The sequence below is a fragment of the Lonchura striata genome, chromosome 1, assembly GCF_046129695.1.
Source record: "Lonchura striata isolate bLonStr1 chromosome 1, bLonStr1.mat, whole genome shotgun sequence".
Classification (NCBI taxonomy): domain Eukaryota; kingdom Metazoa; phylum Chordata; class Aves; order Passeriformes; family Estrildidae; genus Lonchura; species Lonchura striata.
In genome coordinates, this window is record NC_134603.1 from 113,194,017 (window position 1) to 113,212,741 (window position 18,725).

At 41.3% G+C, this 18,725-nt stretch overlaps 1 protein-coding gene across 3 annotated transcripts; it reads right to left on the minus strand.

Annotated features, from left to right (window-relative positions):
* Nucleotides 1–792: 792 nt before the first annotated feature.
* On the minus strand, nucleotides 793–17,549 carry CDV3 (CDV3 homolog). Of its 3 annotated transcripts, none has more exons than XM_021531255.2 (5): nucleotides 17,258–17,549; nucleotides 14,844–14,923; nucleotides 12,486–12,628; nucleotides 11,279–11,441; nucleotides 793–3,496 (listed from the first exon to the last, which is right to left on the minus strand). In XM_021531255.2, the coding sequence occupies exons 1-5, from the start codon at nucleotides 17,489–17,491 to the stop codon at nucleotides 3,472–3,474; spliced, it is 645 nt and encodes a 214-aa protein (XP_021386930.2). In that variant the 5' UTR covers nucleotides 17,492–17,549; the 3' UTR covers nucleotides 793–3,471. The 3 variants fall into 3 exon arrangements, with proteins under 3 accessions (XP_021386930.2, XP_021386931.2, XP_021386929.2); XM_021531256.2 differs by lacking the exon at nucleotides 793–3,496 and adding an exon at nucleotides 4,626–9,812; XM_021531254.2 differs by lacking the exon at nucleotides 793–3,496 and adding an exon at nucleotides 9,819–10,245 and having other exon boundaries at nucleotides 17,258–17,545.
* Between the last annotated feature and the right edge of the window lie 1,176 nt (nucleotides 17,550–18,725).

An 18,725-nucleotide genomic window follows, 5' to 3' on the forward strand; every position in this document is an offset into this window, starting at 1 on the left:
AATGAATGCGAAGAATTTGATTCTTTTAAAGTGAAATCTGTGTCCCTATCACTGGAGTCTTGGCTATGACAAGACTGCTATGTTGAGCTGCAGTAACTACAGTCTTATCACCTGCTTTTGGGGTTTTTTTTAATAACAGCTTGATGCTTTTTGGTATATGTGGACATCAAACATCTCCAATGTGTTGAAGTCCACATACTGAAAATAATGCCGCTGTTACTACTGTTACTACCTTATATCACATTTTGAATTAACTTTAACTTTGAATTAACTGTGTATTTCACTGTTCTACCTCTGAAGTGCTGCTTTGCGTTGCAGGCATTTGAAATAGGTGTGAGTATTACCAGGCAAGAGCTAAGGTTCCTGTGACTTTTTCTTCTCTGTCCCCAGAAGCTGCTGTGGAAGGGTAGTGTTGGTATTCTCACTTTATAGATAAAAACCTTTACCCACTTAAGCTTTAAAAGTGGTCTTGGAGCCACACAGTTCCTGCAGCTGCTTTGAATCCTGGGGCAGGGCAGAAGGGAGAGCAGCTAAAATCAGGCACATAGTGAAACCAGTAACCTGGGATCTGAGTACTACATGTTCTCCAGTGCTCTCTGTCCTTGTGGACACTGGTCCAAAGCCAGGGCTGAGGCAGGACAGTGAGGGAGGGCTGGGGGAAGAGAAGCAGAAAGCGGCTGTTCCAGCCAGAGCCAGCTCCTCTTCTGCACTGGGCCTCGAACATCCAGCGCACCGCTGTCTGTATGCCACACACAGGGGAACACAACACAAGACAGACCTGGGAGATGGAAATTCAGTTGGTGCTGTTAAGATAAATTTATTTTCTTCAGCTTTCTTCACAGGAAACATGAAAGTGCTTTACAGAATTTGAATATCATTACCATGGGACAAAAGGACAACAGGTGTGTGCACTGCACAGTTAGAAGTTGTCATATGCAGAAGTCATGATAGGTAAACCAGGGTAAAAAAATCTACTGACAAAAATATATATCACTCAGGTTTTAAACTTAAGTTATGACTGTTAACACAATTATATAAATATACAGGCACCATTAGGTTCCTGTGTTAACTGTGGGGGCCACACAGGGATTCTCAGAAACAGATCATATTGAACTCTGCTGAAACAGTTTCTGCTGTGCTTCATAGGCTCCTAGCCAAACAATTTTCCCAGACAGACAGTATAATTCTTTTTTCTCACTACACTGAGCCCACAGTTACCATAATTTCTTCATATTAAGTCTGGTGCTGAGGCATTCTGGTACGCTGTTGCAAACAAATGTAGTTTTTTTTTTCTTTTGACTTAGAGATCCTCTTACAAATTTTCCCTCAGTAATTTCTTAATGAAAAAAAAAAATTTAAAATGCTTTAGGCATTTTAATTTTTTTAATACCTGCTGTTCAGGTAAGACAGTTTTGTTTAAGCTAGAGCATTACCAGTCATGCAACCCTACTCCTTTCCATAGCTGAGCTGTGTTGTACTGTGAACAGTGCTACTGCCTCTCTTGCTGTACTCCATGGGAATTCAGATCCTGCATAGCCTTTGAGGCTCTCTGGGTTTCAGCTCTTCAAGGAGACTGCATTTACTTGCTAGGCAGTTTTGCAATGTTTGTGATACTTCAGCCCTGACAAAAACAATGCAGCATGATCAAGACTCAGGAGTTCTTGCCTGCTGCTTTCTAAATAAGAGAATAATTCAGGCACCTGACTAAGAAATCCTTGGCATGATAATGATGTAGATGAACAGAAGGAGGGAATACTCTAGGGCAAAGAGAGGCCAAATTGAGATTTTTGCTGAGTTTTGAGTTCCAGGAAAATCACTGAACAGAGCCCATTACCTAGAAAACACCATCATGCCAGTTTCCAAAGCTACTTTGCCCTTTTCCCAATTCCTAGAGTAGAGACACAGTGCACGGTCAAAGAACTTGTCAGTCCTGAAGGTTACTGGGCAGTTAGTAAGTAACAGTGCTGAGCTACAGTGGCAAGACAGGGCTTTGGTGAGTACCAGCAGAGGTGAGACTTCAAGGCATGGGAGAAGCTATGAAGTATTACATTCTAACTACCCTCAGATTCATTTGCTCTGTTTTCCCTGCCACATCCTCAAAAAGTAAAAAACTCTCAACTTCCCTTGGCCAATTTCATCAACTCCCAGCAGCCACTACTTTTTTGACAGAGTACTGCTGTAATAGAACACCTAACAGATACAGATATTTGGATGCAGAATCCAAGGTACATTGTTCTCAACCCAGTATAGCATTAGTACTGGAAGGCAGCTGCTCTCCAGGATGTGGTACTCTGAGGTAATGCAATTCTCAAGGGCCAGGCTGTACATCCTACCAGGCTTGAGTCTGCCCTTATGATCCATCTTTAGTATCTGTAAACATGACTGGGAAATGCAGTCAGTGCTTAAAGAAAACATCATTTACAGCTCCATGCTCTTTAAAGCACAAGATGATGAGCATGAAGAGATGAAACAAACCACAAAGACTAAATCTGCCCTCCAGTGTTGCTTCATCTCAAATACTGTAATGCAGTTTCAATATCCAGTTAAATACTATCCCAAGTATGTTAGATTGAGCATGGCTGAGCTCATGTGGTTGCTGGCCAGAGACTAAACAATAGTAATGCATCTGCTTCATCTCTGGCACAAAGAGAATTACACAGAAGTTTAAAACAAGTTTCTATGGGGCTTGTTCACTGGAACTTGATTGTGGTTGTCACACCTAGATGTCAAATGATCCCAAATCTTTGGTCTCAAATCAAATGTTAATGAAATTGACCTTGTGTGACAGAAATAAATCTATTGAAACCAGTGAAGTTAAACTCTGGGAGTCCACGTGCGTATTTTGCCCTTTTATCAATAAATTTGTTCTGTTGTATCAGCCATTTTTTATGGTTTGAATCCCTTTGCTATAAAGTACATACTCTGAAAGATATACAGAATAGGTGGTTTGTTTTAATTAAAAAAATAAGCTTATGACAATATTTTAACTAACAGTTTTCTGTAGGCAAGTTACTTGAAATAAAGCAGACAGATGTAATGGGATGACTTCATTGCTCTCAGCTAGAATGGAAAATCAGTACAGAAGATAGGAGACATGAAAAGGAATAGAAAACATCAGATTGAGCAAAAATTAGTAAGAGCTTGCCATGCTACTCACTGACCAGAAGAGTGGATTATATACATGAAATTGAAGACTTCAGTACATCAAATGGCAAAAGCCAATCCCCATGGAAGTTACTGGGTGATGGTGATTGCTAAGATATTCTAAATGACTAAATTTGGCAAATCGGGGGAGTGAGTTGTCAACAGGAAAAACCAAGGCAATAAATACTGGAAAAGTTTTAAACCACTCATACATGCTCTGGTAGAAGTTGTGACATGAATCTGAATTAGTTGTGATCTTTCAAGGGGACGATCTAGGCATCACCAGGGGCAGCTTGATGAAGACATCTGCTCACTGTGTAGTTGCAGTCAAGAAAGCGAATAAGATGTTAGGCTGTATTAAAGACAGAACAATACAGAAAAATATTACAGCATCTATTTCTCTTAGAGGTGATAATGAATATTTGCTGTTTCTTCAGCACCTTAAAAAAAGTGACATATTAGAAAAATGAGGCAGGAAACTGGTAAGAGAATGGTAGAAGCAGCTCCTTGGAGCTGGAAGGACAGTAAAACTAAGGTAGTTTATTTGTTAGGGGGATAGATGACAAACATCTTAAAAGCAATTCTCCTTCCCACCATGTAAGATACATACTTCAAAGTCATTTTAAGCCACCTACCAATAAATATATGGACCTTAACTTCACTCGTTACCATCATCATAAATATTCCAAAAAGCCCTATGTTATTCTGCAGTGCTTATTATTCAGCTAGTTCAACACCTTCTCTGAAGCAACCACCACATTTTAGCAGTGTTGAAGTTTAACAGTAATAATTTCTGACAGAGAACTGTCACAGCTGAAGCACATTAACGACTGTCTTAGAGATGCTTCAATGATAAAAATGTCAATAAGAGCAGGTAACTGCTGGGCCTCATTTCTGTCCAGGACCTACAAGAGCTCTCATTTGTCTGCATGCAGGCCACCATAGTGTTGTTCTCTGATTCTATTTGAAGCCCCTTTGTAAAAGCTGAGCAACGAACCTTGAAATCACCAGCAAAAGCAGACAAAGGCATATTTGTAAGTTACTACTTCATGTTACTTCAGCTGCAGCTAACTGATAAATCAGGAGACAGTAAGTAGGATAATCACTCTGCTGTATCTGTATTCCTTCTTCTTACCTATTCTGCTCTCACACCTAAGTTTTTGATAACTTCTTCCCTTTGTTTATTTCATAAAACCCCCTCCATGGCCAACTATTTCCATTTTGTTCACTCCCCTCTCTACAATTTGCCTTAATACCAGATTTTACAAGTTTTGAAGATTATTCTCTCTCCCTATTTCCTTTGTATCTGCATGCCATTTCAACTTCAGTAAGGGAAAGAATGAAGAGCAAGAAAAAGTGTTTACACATGGAGAGGAGAAGAAATACACATTCCTATGACAAAATACCCCTTTAGCATCAGGAGTGAACATTTCTGGTTCACATGATTTGAACAAACTTTAAAACAGCCACATTATAAGAAATGGCTATCAACTGTGAGCAGGATTTTATTTCAGTCATGGGGTTTACAAAACAAAGCAATATTGATTCTTATATGTTCCACATAAAAACAAAGAGCCTTATAGTAATATGCCATTTGGGTTGCACAGATAATTGAATAGAGGAAATACCAGTTGAGTGCTCAGCCTGAACTTTTTCCTTACTCATACATACTAAAATAAGTCAAATTACATAATACTTAAATAGGATGTATATTACATTCCATAGAAATAAGCCTTTGCCAAAGTAGTATTAAAATACTATAATAAAAGCTAATATAAAGATCTTTTAATAGTCCTCTGTTGAACCTTCCATCAGCCCCAGCCCTTGACAAAGAACAGCTTTGGCCTCACAACATCCCTGTGAGGTAGGTTGTTGGTTATTTTGGTACAGCTGGGGAAACTGAGGCAAAGTGAAACTAAATTACTTGAACATAGCAGCTCAGTAGAAAACTTAGGCCAAATCCCACTCTCTTGGTCCCATGTTTCCCATGCTCTTGGTATAAAATGGGCTTGGCTTCTTTTCAGTGCACAGTTGTTTTAGATGATACTTTCCAATCCAATATTCCAGACACGCTACTTCTTCTGGTGACTCATTAATACTGTGATATGTTTTTAGTATTTGTATTCTGGCTAAGCAGAACTTCATTTCATTAACCTTGCTGCATCCACACACACTCTTAAGCAACTGAAGATAAACCCACAATGTATGTACCATTTAGAAATTACTTCGTTAAAAAAATTCTTCATAGCTATTTGAAACATCTCAGCCTTTAAGCATGCAGAAGTGAAAAATAATTTTCTTAAATACACAATTTAATTCCTAAGAGGATTGTTGAGCCATCTTGAAATTTGTCCTCAGTTCTCTCTTTAGGCAACAGGTCAGCCTCATACCAATGTAAAATCCTACCTTCTCTCTAAACACGTTCTCCCAATTCATTTAAAGGAGGAAATAAAATGAGCTGCTTTCTCTAAGTACTGAACTTTAAACAGTTTTGCTGATTTAAAGTCAGATTAATCTGTCACATTGCAGATGAATCTGCAAGCAGTGCTTACCCACACAGCACTTGTACTATCCAACATCTGACACTCCACTCCCTGCCTCAGGCTATGCACTTAAAGGTATAATTTAGAAAAGACCCTCCTAATCCCTCTCTTCTTACAGCACCTATGTTTTATTTGTATAATTTCCACTCTCCCTAATTTATTTATTTATTAATCTTCCTTCCTGCTCTATTTCACTTAGAACATGGCAGACCTAAAAGTGATGCTTGAGACTCCAAACTTCAGACAGACTCCTTTGTTCTGTTTTCTGCTGTAATTTCTACCTCTATCTGCTAGAGCTTGCAGGCTCTCCTATTAACCTCAATACAGACCAGCTGTCTTTTTAACATTTTCTGGAGTTTATCTGTAACTATATGTCAGATTCCATCCCCTCTGTACATACCTAATTCATATACCTGAAGTTTAAGTACACATATTATTTTCTTCTACTGCCACATAAAAGCCCCTATTTATCATGAAGAACAAGTTGTAACATTAAAAGCTGAAAACAGTGAGAGAGAATTTGGGAACTAAGTTACAGTTCAGCAACAAAACCTGGATCGTGGCTGTTCATAAAGATAATATAGTACTCAAGATGGTTTGGTATAATTTAGCTTCTTGCACCAATAAGGTATAAATTTCTGATCATGTCAATATTGGAGAGAATAATACTTCTACTTTGTAAGTAAGCAACCTTATTTAAGCACACAAAGCCCTATTAATCCCTGCTCCATTTTAGTTAGGGTATTTGAAAGAAAACCACAAGCAAGTTTAAAACTGCTCAAACAGGTAGAAATTAGAAAGGCAAAAGCTACAACTATTGCAAAAGCTCAGATAAGCAAACTCCAAAGATGTGCAGCCCAATCAAATTTATATTGTGTTTACTTGACCTGAACAGCACAGGGGTCTCGGCCATGGTGTGGTCAAAGTTTCCAAGAGCTGACACATGCAGTCAAATACCAAAAGCCCTATTCCCTGTGGCGTCAGGCCTCTAGCACAATTGCTACAATTAAAAATTCATCGTGGACATGACTGGTAAAGCTAGCCACAAATACAAAACTGAAGTAATAGGAGGCAGTCACTTTTAATTGTCAATTCCTCTTCATTTGTGAATAAGATTGAACATGACACCCCTAAAGAGGGAGAGAAGGGCAGGGGCAAAACTAATCCTCTCCTATATTTATCATCAGCTCAAGTACATGCAGATTCCATATACCTGAAGTGGGCATTTGGGAAGTCCAACTTCATTAAAATTACCTGTTTTATAGCATTTTAACATCCTTAAATACAGACTGTATCGCTGAGAAACACAAACTTCTTTTCCCAGTAAGCACTGGACATTTCCATGTTTTACCAGCAAGCTGGTAATTTTATGGCTATGTTTTATTTTAAGCCAGAGAAAGTAAAACAGAACCTTTAAATCGGGAATTAACAAGTAACCCACCATAAAAGCATGTCATATGCCAGGGAGTCCCTGAAGCGGCACACAACTCCATTGGACTGGTATCTAGAATCTCATTTCTACAACTGACAACCCTTCATTTATTGAATAAGCCTTCGAACAAGCATTTTGAAGGAATGAAAAGGACATTCTTAGCATGCCTCGAATTAAAGCAACAACAAACCAGGATAAAGTTGGACTTCAAGAGTCTCCAATGCATACCCAGCTTCTGCAGAGCACTGACTCGAAATTTCAGGCATGCAGAGCAATTACAAGGAAGAAACTGACAACTGGCATTTTGATAGCTGCTGGCAGCTAAACTTAACATGAGAAACATTTATTTTAAAACAGTTCAACGTTCTGTACTACAGAAATCTGCTGCATTTCCGATTTTTTTCCTCACACCTCCAGAAAGAAAGTGGAATGATATGCTTGAGAGAAGCCCCCAAAGGAACACCTTTAGTTATCAGTACCTGATGGGCTCCAGCAATAGCAGCTATGCAGAGGTTAATTTTTTTTCCCCATTTTTTTAATTCAGCAGAGGTACTTTTAAGTGAAAAGCAAATCAAAGCTTTATTTATACTCAGCTCACAACCTCAAACCAGTCCTCTGTGGTGGGAGCAAGAAGACACTGTGCCAAGTAGCAAGCTAAACTTCTATGCATAAATAGAAGTTTTATTGATAAGCACTGCTATAAGTTCTGAAACAGAGACCACCTGATAGTAAGGACAACTGCCCACTCCAATGCCTATCCCTGAAGAGATCCAAATGCTTTTTCCTCTGTTATTGCAGTCATGAGCTCAAACTAAAACGTAAAGACTCACTAGACTCCAGAATCCATGTATATTTCCATTTTATTTGATTTGAAACTTTTACAGGGTTTTCTTGAACTGCCAGGATTCATGACCAAAAACCTCAAATATGTGTGGTACAATGGACAGTCTCATCTACCCTTCACACAGGAGACTAGAACTCTATTCATGTGCATTAGTGATTGCAATCTCTTCAGAGCATCAGGAGAAGCATAAGACTTCACATCTTTCTACCCCATCAAGTGACATGTCCATTTACCATGAATTCCACAGAAATTGTGACAACACTTCTGCTGGCAACAATGGATTTTCAAGGAAGATACATGGCTCAGAGTCCAAGGTATTGGTATCAGTCTTTCAGTGGGGTTTTGTTTCCAAATGAAGTCTCCAACTTTAGGAATAGTCTCTTGAGCCCTCTCTTTAATAGCAGCTTCTAGCAGAATTTTTATGGACAGTTAATTCTGCAAGGGCAAGGCCAGTTTTAGTCTGTGCTCAAAAGAACCAGGTGAAACCCCAGCCCCACTGAAGTCAACAGTAAAATCTGCATTGACCTCAGAGAAGTAAATTTAAAGCAAGTCAGCAGTTAGTCAAAGGGAACCCAACTGGGTGATTCCTGAACTATCCTTATCTTCTGCACATACACAGTACTCTGACACACACAAGCAAGCTTTGTTTTGTTCCCTTGTTTTTCTTGCCATTGGCAACTCTTATGGATGTTGGGTCTATTTTTTGGCATTTACTCTGAGAAACCTCAACACTGGAGCACACCACTATTGTACTTCATTTTGCTTCTGATGTAAAAATTCAGAGAAGAGAAAAGCAGTTACAGCAGAACACTTCTGGTACTTGACAGATTTGGTTCACTGAAACAGTTACAGGTAATGTCCTATATTCCTAGTGTACCAGTGCCATTTTGCCTACTTCCACTAAATTAAGTAACTTTAAGAAGTCACTGCCTTCCATCATTACCAAACTTTCTGATTGTGAATAAACACCGTTTATGAGTTATACCTGGAGGACTGCTGCCTCAGACAGCTGCATGCTTCACGGAAGTAACTAAAGCTGATAAGCTGGATTTGTTTGGCTATCTCTCTGTATATAAAGTTATTCTGTTTATCAAGTAAGCATCACTCCTCAATAAACAAATACATTTTTTTGATAAAAAACAGTTTTTATCTAGTATCATTACTGCTACATGTCTCCTTATTAAAGGAAAAATTCTGAAGACTGTAGTTGGAGTCTGGATACCTCTGTGTCAAATCAAAATGCTAAGTCTTAGTGCTTTAGGGTGAGAAAGACAAACTTCATGACAAAACCAAAAAAAAACCCTATTTCACTACATTTTACCATTATTTGAATATACTGTACATTGATATCAGAAACAAGGCAGGCATTTCTTTTGTGGATAATAGAAAAAAAATACTTAGACAACTTAGAAAATGGCTAATGCAAACAAACCATTCAAACCCATAATTCCTCAAATCTGATACTGAATGAGTTTTAATTTGTTTTGCAGTTACTTCCGTACAGCACTCTAGAAAGGTAAACAAACTACAGCTCTGTTGTACTTGGATAGTATGAGTGGTATGGGACGCTCCAGCAGTCTCTAGTAGGCTATGGCTACACATGACAGGATTCCTCAGAAGGGGAACAAACAGGTTTGTCATTAAGGTCACTTAAATCTTTGTCATAGCAAATTGGAACCAAATGGCTGACTTCTGCAGGATTTCTGACAGGAATCCAGTAGAGCTGGTTTCAAGTTTCAGATGGCCACTAAAACAGCTGTAACCTTCTCTTCCAGAAGTTGTGATCCACATGGTGTCCACAATGAGTGCATCAAGTCTGAGGTAGTCAACCTTTACGAAGGCTCAGTATCTGAACATAAAAAGATTTTGAAATGACCACTGGCTGTAGGTATCTTTCTGAGCAATTAAAGCACACTGATGACTCTTGTTCAATCATTTACATTAATTTGCCCCATATCCAATGGAGAAGTTGCAACATATTATGCTTCCATAGTGCAGGAGAACCAATCACTTATGTCAAAGCAGTCTGCACTTGCTGCAGTAGATCCAGCAGAAATAAGGTGGCACGTTCATCATAGCTGTTAGCTGTAGTTTAGTTACCTTAGTAGAAGGGTTACCAAAAAAGCATTCCTTAATTGTAAATGTGTGTGCAGCTCTACTGATCCCCAAGCACAGCATACTGGTTGTCTAGCTGAAGTTTAAGTGCCTGGTTTTTTGAGACCTCATCCCTACCTCTAGTTTTGTATTTTACTACTTCAAAGCTCTTCTCCATTTCTTTATCCCTATGGGAAAATAAATGTAATCAGTAAATATTACTAACTTGTGAACTGTGAATTTCTTGTCCATTTCCACCCCATCCCAACAACATTACAAACACAGAACAAACACTAACATCTAGAGTTTAACAGTACACCTAAATATTCCCGTTTAAAACCTTATCTCCAAAATAAGCTCATCACCCAGTACAGTTTACATTAACAGTCTCAAAGTAAATTTAAGTGCATTTATGAAAAATAGGTTCTAGAAAGCAGATGTAATTTTCTAGAATGCTCGTTCAGAATTTCATCTTGGCTCAATTTGCACCATTCAAATCACAAAGCATTAATAACAGCATGTCTCCTTTGCTACACCAAAAAATACCCAGAAGAAACAAAGCTTCTCCTAAGCTGTATTAAACAGTAACATAGCAAGCAGGAGGGAAAAAAAAAAACCACAATAACAAAAAATCATCCCCTAAGTGAATTAGGTACTGGCCTAGCCATGTCTTCTACTGGGAATAAGGTTATAGAAAGATCAGGATTCAAAGATAGGGTGAGACCGAAATCTTCAGGACCACGTAATACAAAACACTTCAGCAAAACTGGGGGAGTACATCTCTAAATCTGAGCTGTAAATCACAGCTCAAACAGCAAGTGTATTGATCTGCAGTTATATTAGACTCCTCCAGTTAAACCAGCTCCACATCTCTAACAAGACTGCAAGCTCAGGACTTCCTACATCTGTCTGCTGAAGAAGTAACACAGAGCCTCACCATGGCTAGTCTAGTGTCTGAGGAAAGCAGATGCTGTCAACAGCAAAAATATTTGGCAAAATCCTTCAGCTGTCAAAGAACACAACTGGCAGTCTTGTTTGGCTATTTCATTGGGCTACATCCTATGAAAGTTATTTCACAGGAACAGAGTTGGACAATACATTTATCACCCCTTAGTTATTTATTTCATCTCATGGAAAGATTCAGGCTTAAGCACTAGGACAAAATAAAAACTTAGAGAAGTCAGTTAGAAATCTCTTGGGGGATCAGTGGAATGCACTTACTTTCGACTGTCTAGGAGCTTGGCAGTGGACTGCAGTGAGGGGAACTGCGTGTCACTGTAGATCTCTGGTGGTCCTTGCTGTGCTCTCCGTGGCCGCCCACCTTCCCTGGCACCTGGCGGCCGGTACACGCCACCAGTCTGCACTGGTTCTGGAGTTTCCGTAACTAGGAAAAACAACAAGATTCACACACAAGAACGAGGCTGCATTCATAGCTGAAAAGACTCCAAAACAACCAACACACAAACAGAACTCCACAAAGAAGAAATGACAAGAATATTACAAGTATGTTTTTCCATCTTTTAAGTTTTGGAAGCAAGTTTTAGACAAAGCAGGAAATCAGGTGCCACCTAACTTAACCTACACTCAGTCAAATTGAAATGTGGCTCCAGTGTGTTGTCTCACAAAGCTTAGGGAATCTGAACTACTAACAAGGACTTCACGTTTCTCATTTGTAATTTATTAGCAACAATTTAAACACATTTAAAACAGATCTAAACGCATAATTATATAGATGCAAAATCTTATTTAAAACACCTCTCCAGATGCAGAGGGGACTGCCCGAGTAGTTTGCACTTAAGGTAAAAAATCTAAGATGAAATAACACTAATTAGATTTACCTCCTTTACAAACAAGAAAGAACATAGGCTATTTTTCAATTAATTTCTCAGTGGAAAAGAATATTCTGAACTCGGAGGATGACTAAGTAGTTTATCTCCACTGATGTTAATGAACTGTACTTAAAAAAAACCCAATCCTATCCTGTTAAAATAATCAATTTTGCAATGTCATGTTCTCAACATTTTAAAAACTGGTTTGAAAAGTGTGCTACTAATGGCCACAATAGATCAGATACTGGCTGAACATCCACTAAGTGTTAAAGCAGCATTTTTAGATCAGCAGAAATGCTTCCAGCAGGTATTTTACAGACTGCAAAACAGAGGGATCTCCTGCAATGACAGACTGCTTCCCCCTGCTTTGATTTTGGGAATAAAAAAACCTTAAAGTATCTGACAGATACTTTAAATTCAATTCTGTTCCTCAGATCCCTTGACACAGAGATTTCCTTGATGGCTAGCATGCCAAAAGAGCCATTAGTTCATTAAAAGGTGCCTGAACAGGAGCTGTTCCTTGAGCTTCACCCACTGAGCAGCTTCATTCAACATGATGTACTTCTGATTGGAAAAGAACAAGTCCGAGTTTAATTTACCAATTGGTTCAACAACAGGGGCTGGTGCAGGAGCTGACTTGTTCCAAGGACCAGATGATCTGTCTACACCACCACTACCACCAGTCTCTTCCCAACTGTCACCAGGTTCTTCTCTTTTTTCACTGTCATCATCTTCTTTTTCACTGTAAGAGAAAAATAATCAGTAGCACCTTACAAACAGAGGCTTAAGATTTGCCAGAGATTACACAATCCCCTAAGACAAGATTCCATGGCTGCCATGCTGAAGATAATAAATTAAACTAGACTGCATTAGTCCTGTAATCACTGTACTAGCAATTCCATCTGAACAATTTCTGGCATGCTGCTACATAACTTGGCAACTGAAAAGGAAAAAAGCTCCTAAAAGGATAATAATTTTAAAAATTCAACTTGAACAAAGTGATCAAAGAAATTGGCATCTTATTTTGAGCACAAAGGGGTTTTTTTTACTAACACAGTCATGCATTTGGAAGAGATGACAAGATAAAGCAGGAAAGGTCTACAAGTCCAGCTTCCATAAAATGCTTTAGTCAAGAGGAAGAAAGTGGAGTAGTGCTGAAAGAATTCAAGTCCTGAACTCACTTTTCCTATAATCACAAGCCCCTAAAAAACACCCTTATATGAATGGGTAATATACAACCTACAAAGAAACTCGTATTTCTTTTGTTAAAGCAGGCAACAAAAAAAAAAAAAAAAAAAAAAAAGGGAAAAAAAAGAGCACAAGACAAAAAAATGTAATTTTTTAAAACACAGACTCAATGCAAAAGCTCGGCTGTATTTTATTTAGACTATTTTATTTTGCATAGATGTAGTCAGACACACAAAATAATTTGTTGGCCAAAGCTACTACAGAAAGCTGTGTAGTAAAGTAGGATAGATGTGGAGGGTACAACCGTTGAAAAGAATCAAGACACTGATCTCAACAGCAGCAGCGTGTGAATTCAGAAGTTTATAATACACCAAATCCTACTAACCATGATCTGTGTAAGCTTTCTGTGTAAGTAATGGTCAGAGAACAGAAAAAAAGTGCCTGTAAATGGCCTTTCACAGTTCATCCAAACATAGTAACAAGCATAGTTGCAAGGTGGCCCAAGGGCCTAAACACCTTATTTTAAATAATAGTCAGAAGCATTGTCTACAGACTTAACTACAACAGTGCAAGCACAGGGAGCATCCCACCCCCACCAGACATTCTTTGTATCTTTGTTTCATCAAAGAGACCTCCAGAGATGGATAATTTATAATCTCTAGTGAGTTTTTCTTCCATTTACTTACTTCTCCACTCTTCCCTTGAATCCACTAATTGAATGGTTACAAAATGGCAAAAACTTCCACATGCCTGAAAATCTGCCACAGTATGAAAAATATTTGGAATGCTGGCCCTTTGTCTGGAAAACCAAAGTAGAGGCTTTTCAGTCAAATAGCACCAGCAGTCAGACACGCTGCAGCTCACTGGTTGTCTAATCAGACATGTGATTATCTGCTGTGACACTTCAATGCCATGGACAGCTTGTGGAGCAAATTCATGCAAATGGCCCAAATGATTAGTTAACTGAAAGGAGTGGGGAAAATGCTATGATCCAAAAGAGTAAATAATTCCAGAAATGTCAGACTTGCTCAAACAGAAGAAAGCATCTATTGCACAGGTTACAGGTAGCCTGATTTTAAGATGACATTATTTGGAACATCAATACCTGGACAACAAGGATTATCTGACATTCTCAGTATACAACTGAGGTAATAAAATGCCTTTTTTCTGACCTGATGAAGTTTTTTTTTTTTTTTTTTTTAACCAGGACAGACATAAATAGACTTACTTTGCACCAAACAATAGGAAAAGTCTAATGAAAAAAAACCAAAGAATCGTGGATTAGATTAATAAACACAATACTGTGGCATCTTATAATGAGACACCACTTTTAACAACTGTATTTTTGAGTTTTTGAAATAAAAGTGCAATGTTCGGGAATTTGCTTCCAAACTGAAGATATTGAGTAGATTGAGTCAAATACCCTTATAGTGGTCAAACGATTCAGTGGGAATCACCATCCTGTACTACTCTGAGAAACTCCTACTTGACTATCTTTATGGAGCAGAATGTTAAGCATTTTTAATAAAAAATCCTGAGTCCCAAACAAAACAGATCTAAAGTATGCACAGATATTTAGAAAATAAAGAGAACATTGGCAGAGACTAGTCAAAGTTTAATTACCCAGTAGCAAACTTGTGTACTATCAGAAACATATCAAACCTCTCTTTAACTGGACTCCATAGAAGCAGCTCTGAAAAAAACACCCATGCTTTTTAGACATTGGTTAAGGATTAGACTAAAGAAAAAAAAAGAAGAAAAAGCAGTACCTTATTTGCATGGACTGAACTCTAAGACCACTATAATCAATTTCTTCCTTTTGTTCAAACTCCTTCCAATCATCTTCTTCCTGTAGGAGGAGAAAAATATAAGTTATCACTTTCTCTGTAACCAAAGTAGAAAAGAAGAATATAACTAAAACAAAACCTAAGGGTGAAGGTACAGTTCCAGGAGAAACCAATCTGTGTGCCCCACTGACAAGAGGGGAAAGAACTGCACACCTTCATCCCCTAAATTACTGTGTTACTTGGGTTGCATCTGAGAGCTGACTTTAACTCACAAGAACAGCTAAGAAATGTCCCAGCGAAAAGTCAATCAAGTGAAAGAAAACCACATCACCTCAGCAAAAGCACACCAGGAAGTCAAGGAACAACAAAGTATGGAACAGAACCGTGCAGTCATGACAGGGCAACACAAGAGCACGACCTCTCCCTTTCACTAACAGCAGGCTTTTGCAACAGCTTGAATGCACATAAAGCTTTAAATACACTTTTCTATCACCTATTTCATGAGCCAAACAAAAAAGAACCCTTGGAATTCCTTAACAGATTTATGACAAAGATTAGTAATAGTACATTTGACTTTTTCACATTCACAGCCTTGTTTCCCAAGCAGTGTTTTCTTAACAGTAGAAAGGTCAGCTTCAAAACCACAGCAATCTTAGTACACAAAATATGTGTATCTTTCAAGAGAACCACTTGAGGGTTTTAAAATGGGAGTTTGTTTGGGGAAAGAGGGACTCACCTAAGTGGAGACAATTTTATCCTACTGTGTCATCAGGAGAGTCTGAGATTATTAAGGCAGACCAGAAATGGACCAGAACAGATGAGCAGTCCTCCCATGTTCTCAGTCCCAGCTTTAAGACACACACATCCTAATTAGTAGTTTACCTAATTCTTACACTCTTTGTGAAATGCAGTTATATTACTCCAAATAGGAAGACCTTGTGAGCAAAGTCTGCCAAAGGTAGTCCCCTTTCCACTGAACAGCTAAGAAAAAAGCTGCTTTTAGAGCCCTGTGGTGGGCTCTCCTTCACAGTCAGTCTCCATCAGAGAAACTTTGACCTGCTTTAGAGTAACAGCAGAAGTAGGAAGTGAGCTCATGTTAACTGCAATGTCTGCTGAAGATTCAGTCTTCTAGAAGAGGAGCAGTCTACAGCTCTAAAATCTTTTAGTTTTCTTACATCCCCATCTCCGTGGAAACACTGGTTTCCAAGCTAACATACCTTTCACATTTAATGACTTTTGTTTCTAATCCAAGTACTAGCTTCAGCCAAAGCCAAATATTTTGCAAGCGAGCAGACGAGAAGCTGAAAGATTAGCACTGACCTTCATCTACTTAGAAAGCTACTGCATGTGTCAAGCTCTCCACGTTAAACAATAGAAAAGAGGAGAGTACTTCTTAAAATTAATTTTAAAATATACAGCATTAGAGCTCTTGTATCAATCTAGCCCAACAAGACAATATCCTTAAATCACTGATCCTCTATGTAAGCATGAAGGAAACAAGGTATCTAATGTTCAAAAACCCTTTCACAAGACATCTTTTTATACTCTGAGAGTATAATGTCATAGAGGTAAAGATTTGATTGGTAGCAGTAAGACAGGGAACGTGCTGAGGCCTCCAAAGGAAAACAATACCAAAAGGCAAAAAATAGCAAACCAGAAATAGAGATAAAAGGCACATGTGATTTTTTTTTAGGTCCTATCTGTCCGGTTTACAGCAGATAAAGGTATCACAAAGGTAATGCAAGTGCGCACAATGTAAAACCATCAGGAGATAGTAGAGTATTTGGTAAAATATACAGCATTAGAGCTCTCATAACTACTTCTGTTTAAATTTTATTACTTCAGTGCTGATATTGTGGACAGAAAGAACAAGGGCAGAGGAAGAAACAGAGAGCTACTAACTCTTAAGCTTCTCCTGCATTCTCATGGTTACATTACAAAAAAAAACAAAAAAAACCAAACCATTAAAAAAATCCCCAAACCCGCGAAAAAACGTATTGGCAGCAAAACCTCGCCTGGCAACGAGGCACAGAGCTCAGCGGACTCTGGGGGAATCTTATCGCCAAGGTCTACATGCCACGCTGCACAGCCCCAGGTGGCACCTGACGCAAACCTCCGGTTCCGGCCGCAGCACCCAGAAAGCTGGGCGGGAGTGCCGGGCTGAGCCGCAGCTGCAGAACGGGAAGGGGCCCAGCTTTCTCGCCTGGCCCAGGGCAAGGACAGGCGGCGCAGGCTGCCCCCAGCCCGCCGGCAGCGGCAGAAGCGGCGGCAGCGCCCGCCCGGCGGCCCCGGGGCGGGGCCGGGAGCGCCGCCAGCCCCGCGCGGCCCCGGGCGCCGCATGGCCGGCGGGGGCGGCGCCCCCTGCCGGCAGGAACCCGCGGCCTCCCCGCCCGCACCTTGCTCGCCGCCTTGGCCGAGGAGCCGCCGGCGGCGCTGGAGGCGGCGGCGGCGGCCCCGGAGCCGCCGCCCTCAGTCGGTCGCGGGGTCCCCGCGGCCGCGCCCGCCGCGTTGGAGCCGGCGTTGGAAGCGCTGGAGGCGGCGGCGGCACTTCGGCTGCTCTTCTCCTTCCGCTTCTTCTTGTCCCGCTTGGCGAAGAAGTCGTCCAAGCTCCGCTCCTCGGTCTCCGCCATGGCGGCGGCCGGTGGGGGGAAAGGAGGGCGGCGGCGGCCCGGGCCAAGAGGTGAGGGGCGCGGCCCTCCCGCTGCTCGGCGAGCGCGGCCACCCGGCTGCGGCGGCGGCTGCTGCCCAGGCCCGCCCGGCGGCCGGCGCACCCCACGCCTGACGCGGCCCGCAGGGAGCGGAGGGGCTGAGGGGAGACGGGGCGGGGCCGCGGCCCTGACCACGCACGCGCTGCCACGCCGCGGCCAATGAGCGCCGCCGGCCGTTCGGGGGCGTTTCCAGAGAGGGGCGAAACGCGCCGACGTCGAGGCGCGTGAGCACGCGCGCGGCGGGCGCGGTGGGGGGGGGGGGCGGTGGCGAAGCGGCCGCGGATTGGCCCAGCCGGGCGGGATGGCGCGTGCGCGCTCGGAGCCCGGGCTCGCGCCGGCCCTTCGCGCCCTTCCGCGTCCGGGCAGGGCCGGGGCCGCGCGGGCGGGGGCTCGCGGGGCGGGAGGGGCGGTCCTGCCCCTCGGCTCAGCCCCCGTGAGGGCGCGGCTGCGGTGCCGTGTCCAGTGCGGGGCTCGTCAGGGCGAGCTGCTGGACGGGGTGCAGTGGAGGGCTGCTAAGATGATGCGGGTGTCATAAATGAAAGTTTGTCCAGGCAAATTAAAATGAAAAATAAAATATTTATTTTGCAATCAAATTCTATCTAGCCGGCCACAAGGAAAGAACAGTGCCGAGACCGGGATCGGCGCTGTAACAGAGAAGACGGCCTCAGCAGAGGTTCCCTCTATGCCCCACACCATCCTCCTGGTACCAGCGGTTTTTGTAGGGAAAATTCCTCCCGAGGACAGGGTTTTGGCAACCAGTCCTTTTCTTCCCATTCAGAGTCCCAGACGTTGATGAAATGTCTTTTCTTGGCGTTGGGATGGAACAATCCAGTGTCCGGTGTCGATGAATCTCCTGATGTAGTTACGGGGATCCAGCATTGATACATATTGGTCTGGAGAATTTTCATGGTATTAGTCTCGGGTCGTTGATGCAATGATCAGCGCCTGGGCTTCCCTTTTGGCTTCGAGATCCAGCCCATCTCCAGACGAGCCACATACATTTGCTTGCAAACGAGGTTTCAACGTAGACTGAGTTTTACCTATGTGGGGACTGGAGCATCTCTCTTATGAGGGCAAGAGGGACTGCAGGAGCTGGGTTTGTTCACTCTAAACACACAGAGAGAATGTCTTACAAATTTACATAAATGTCTCCAAG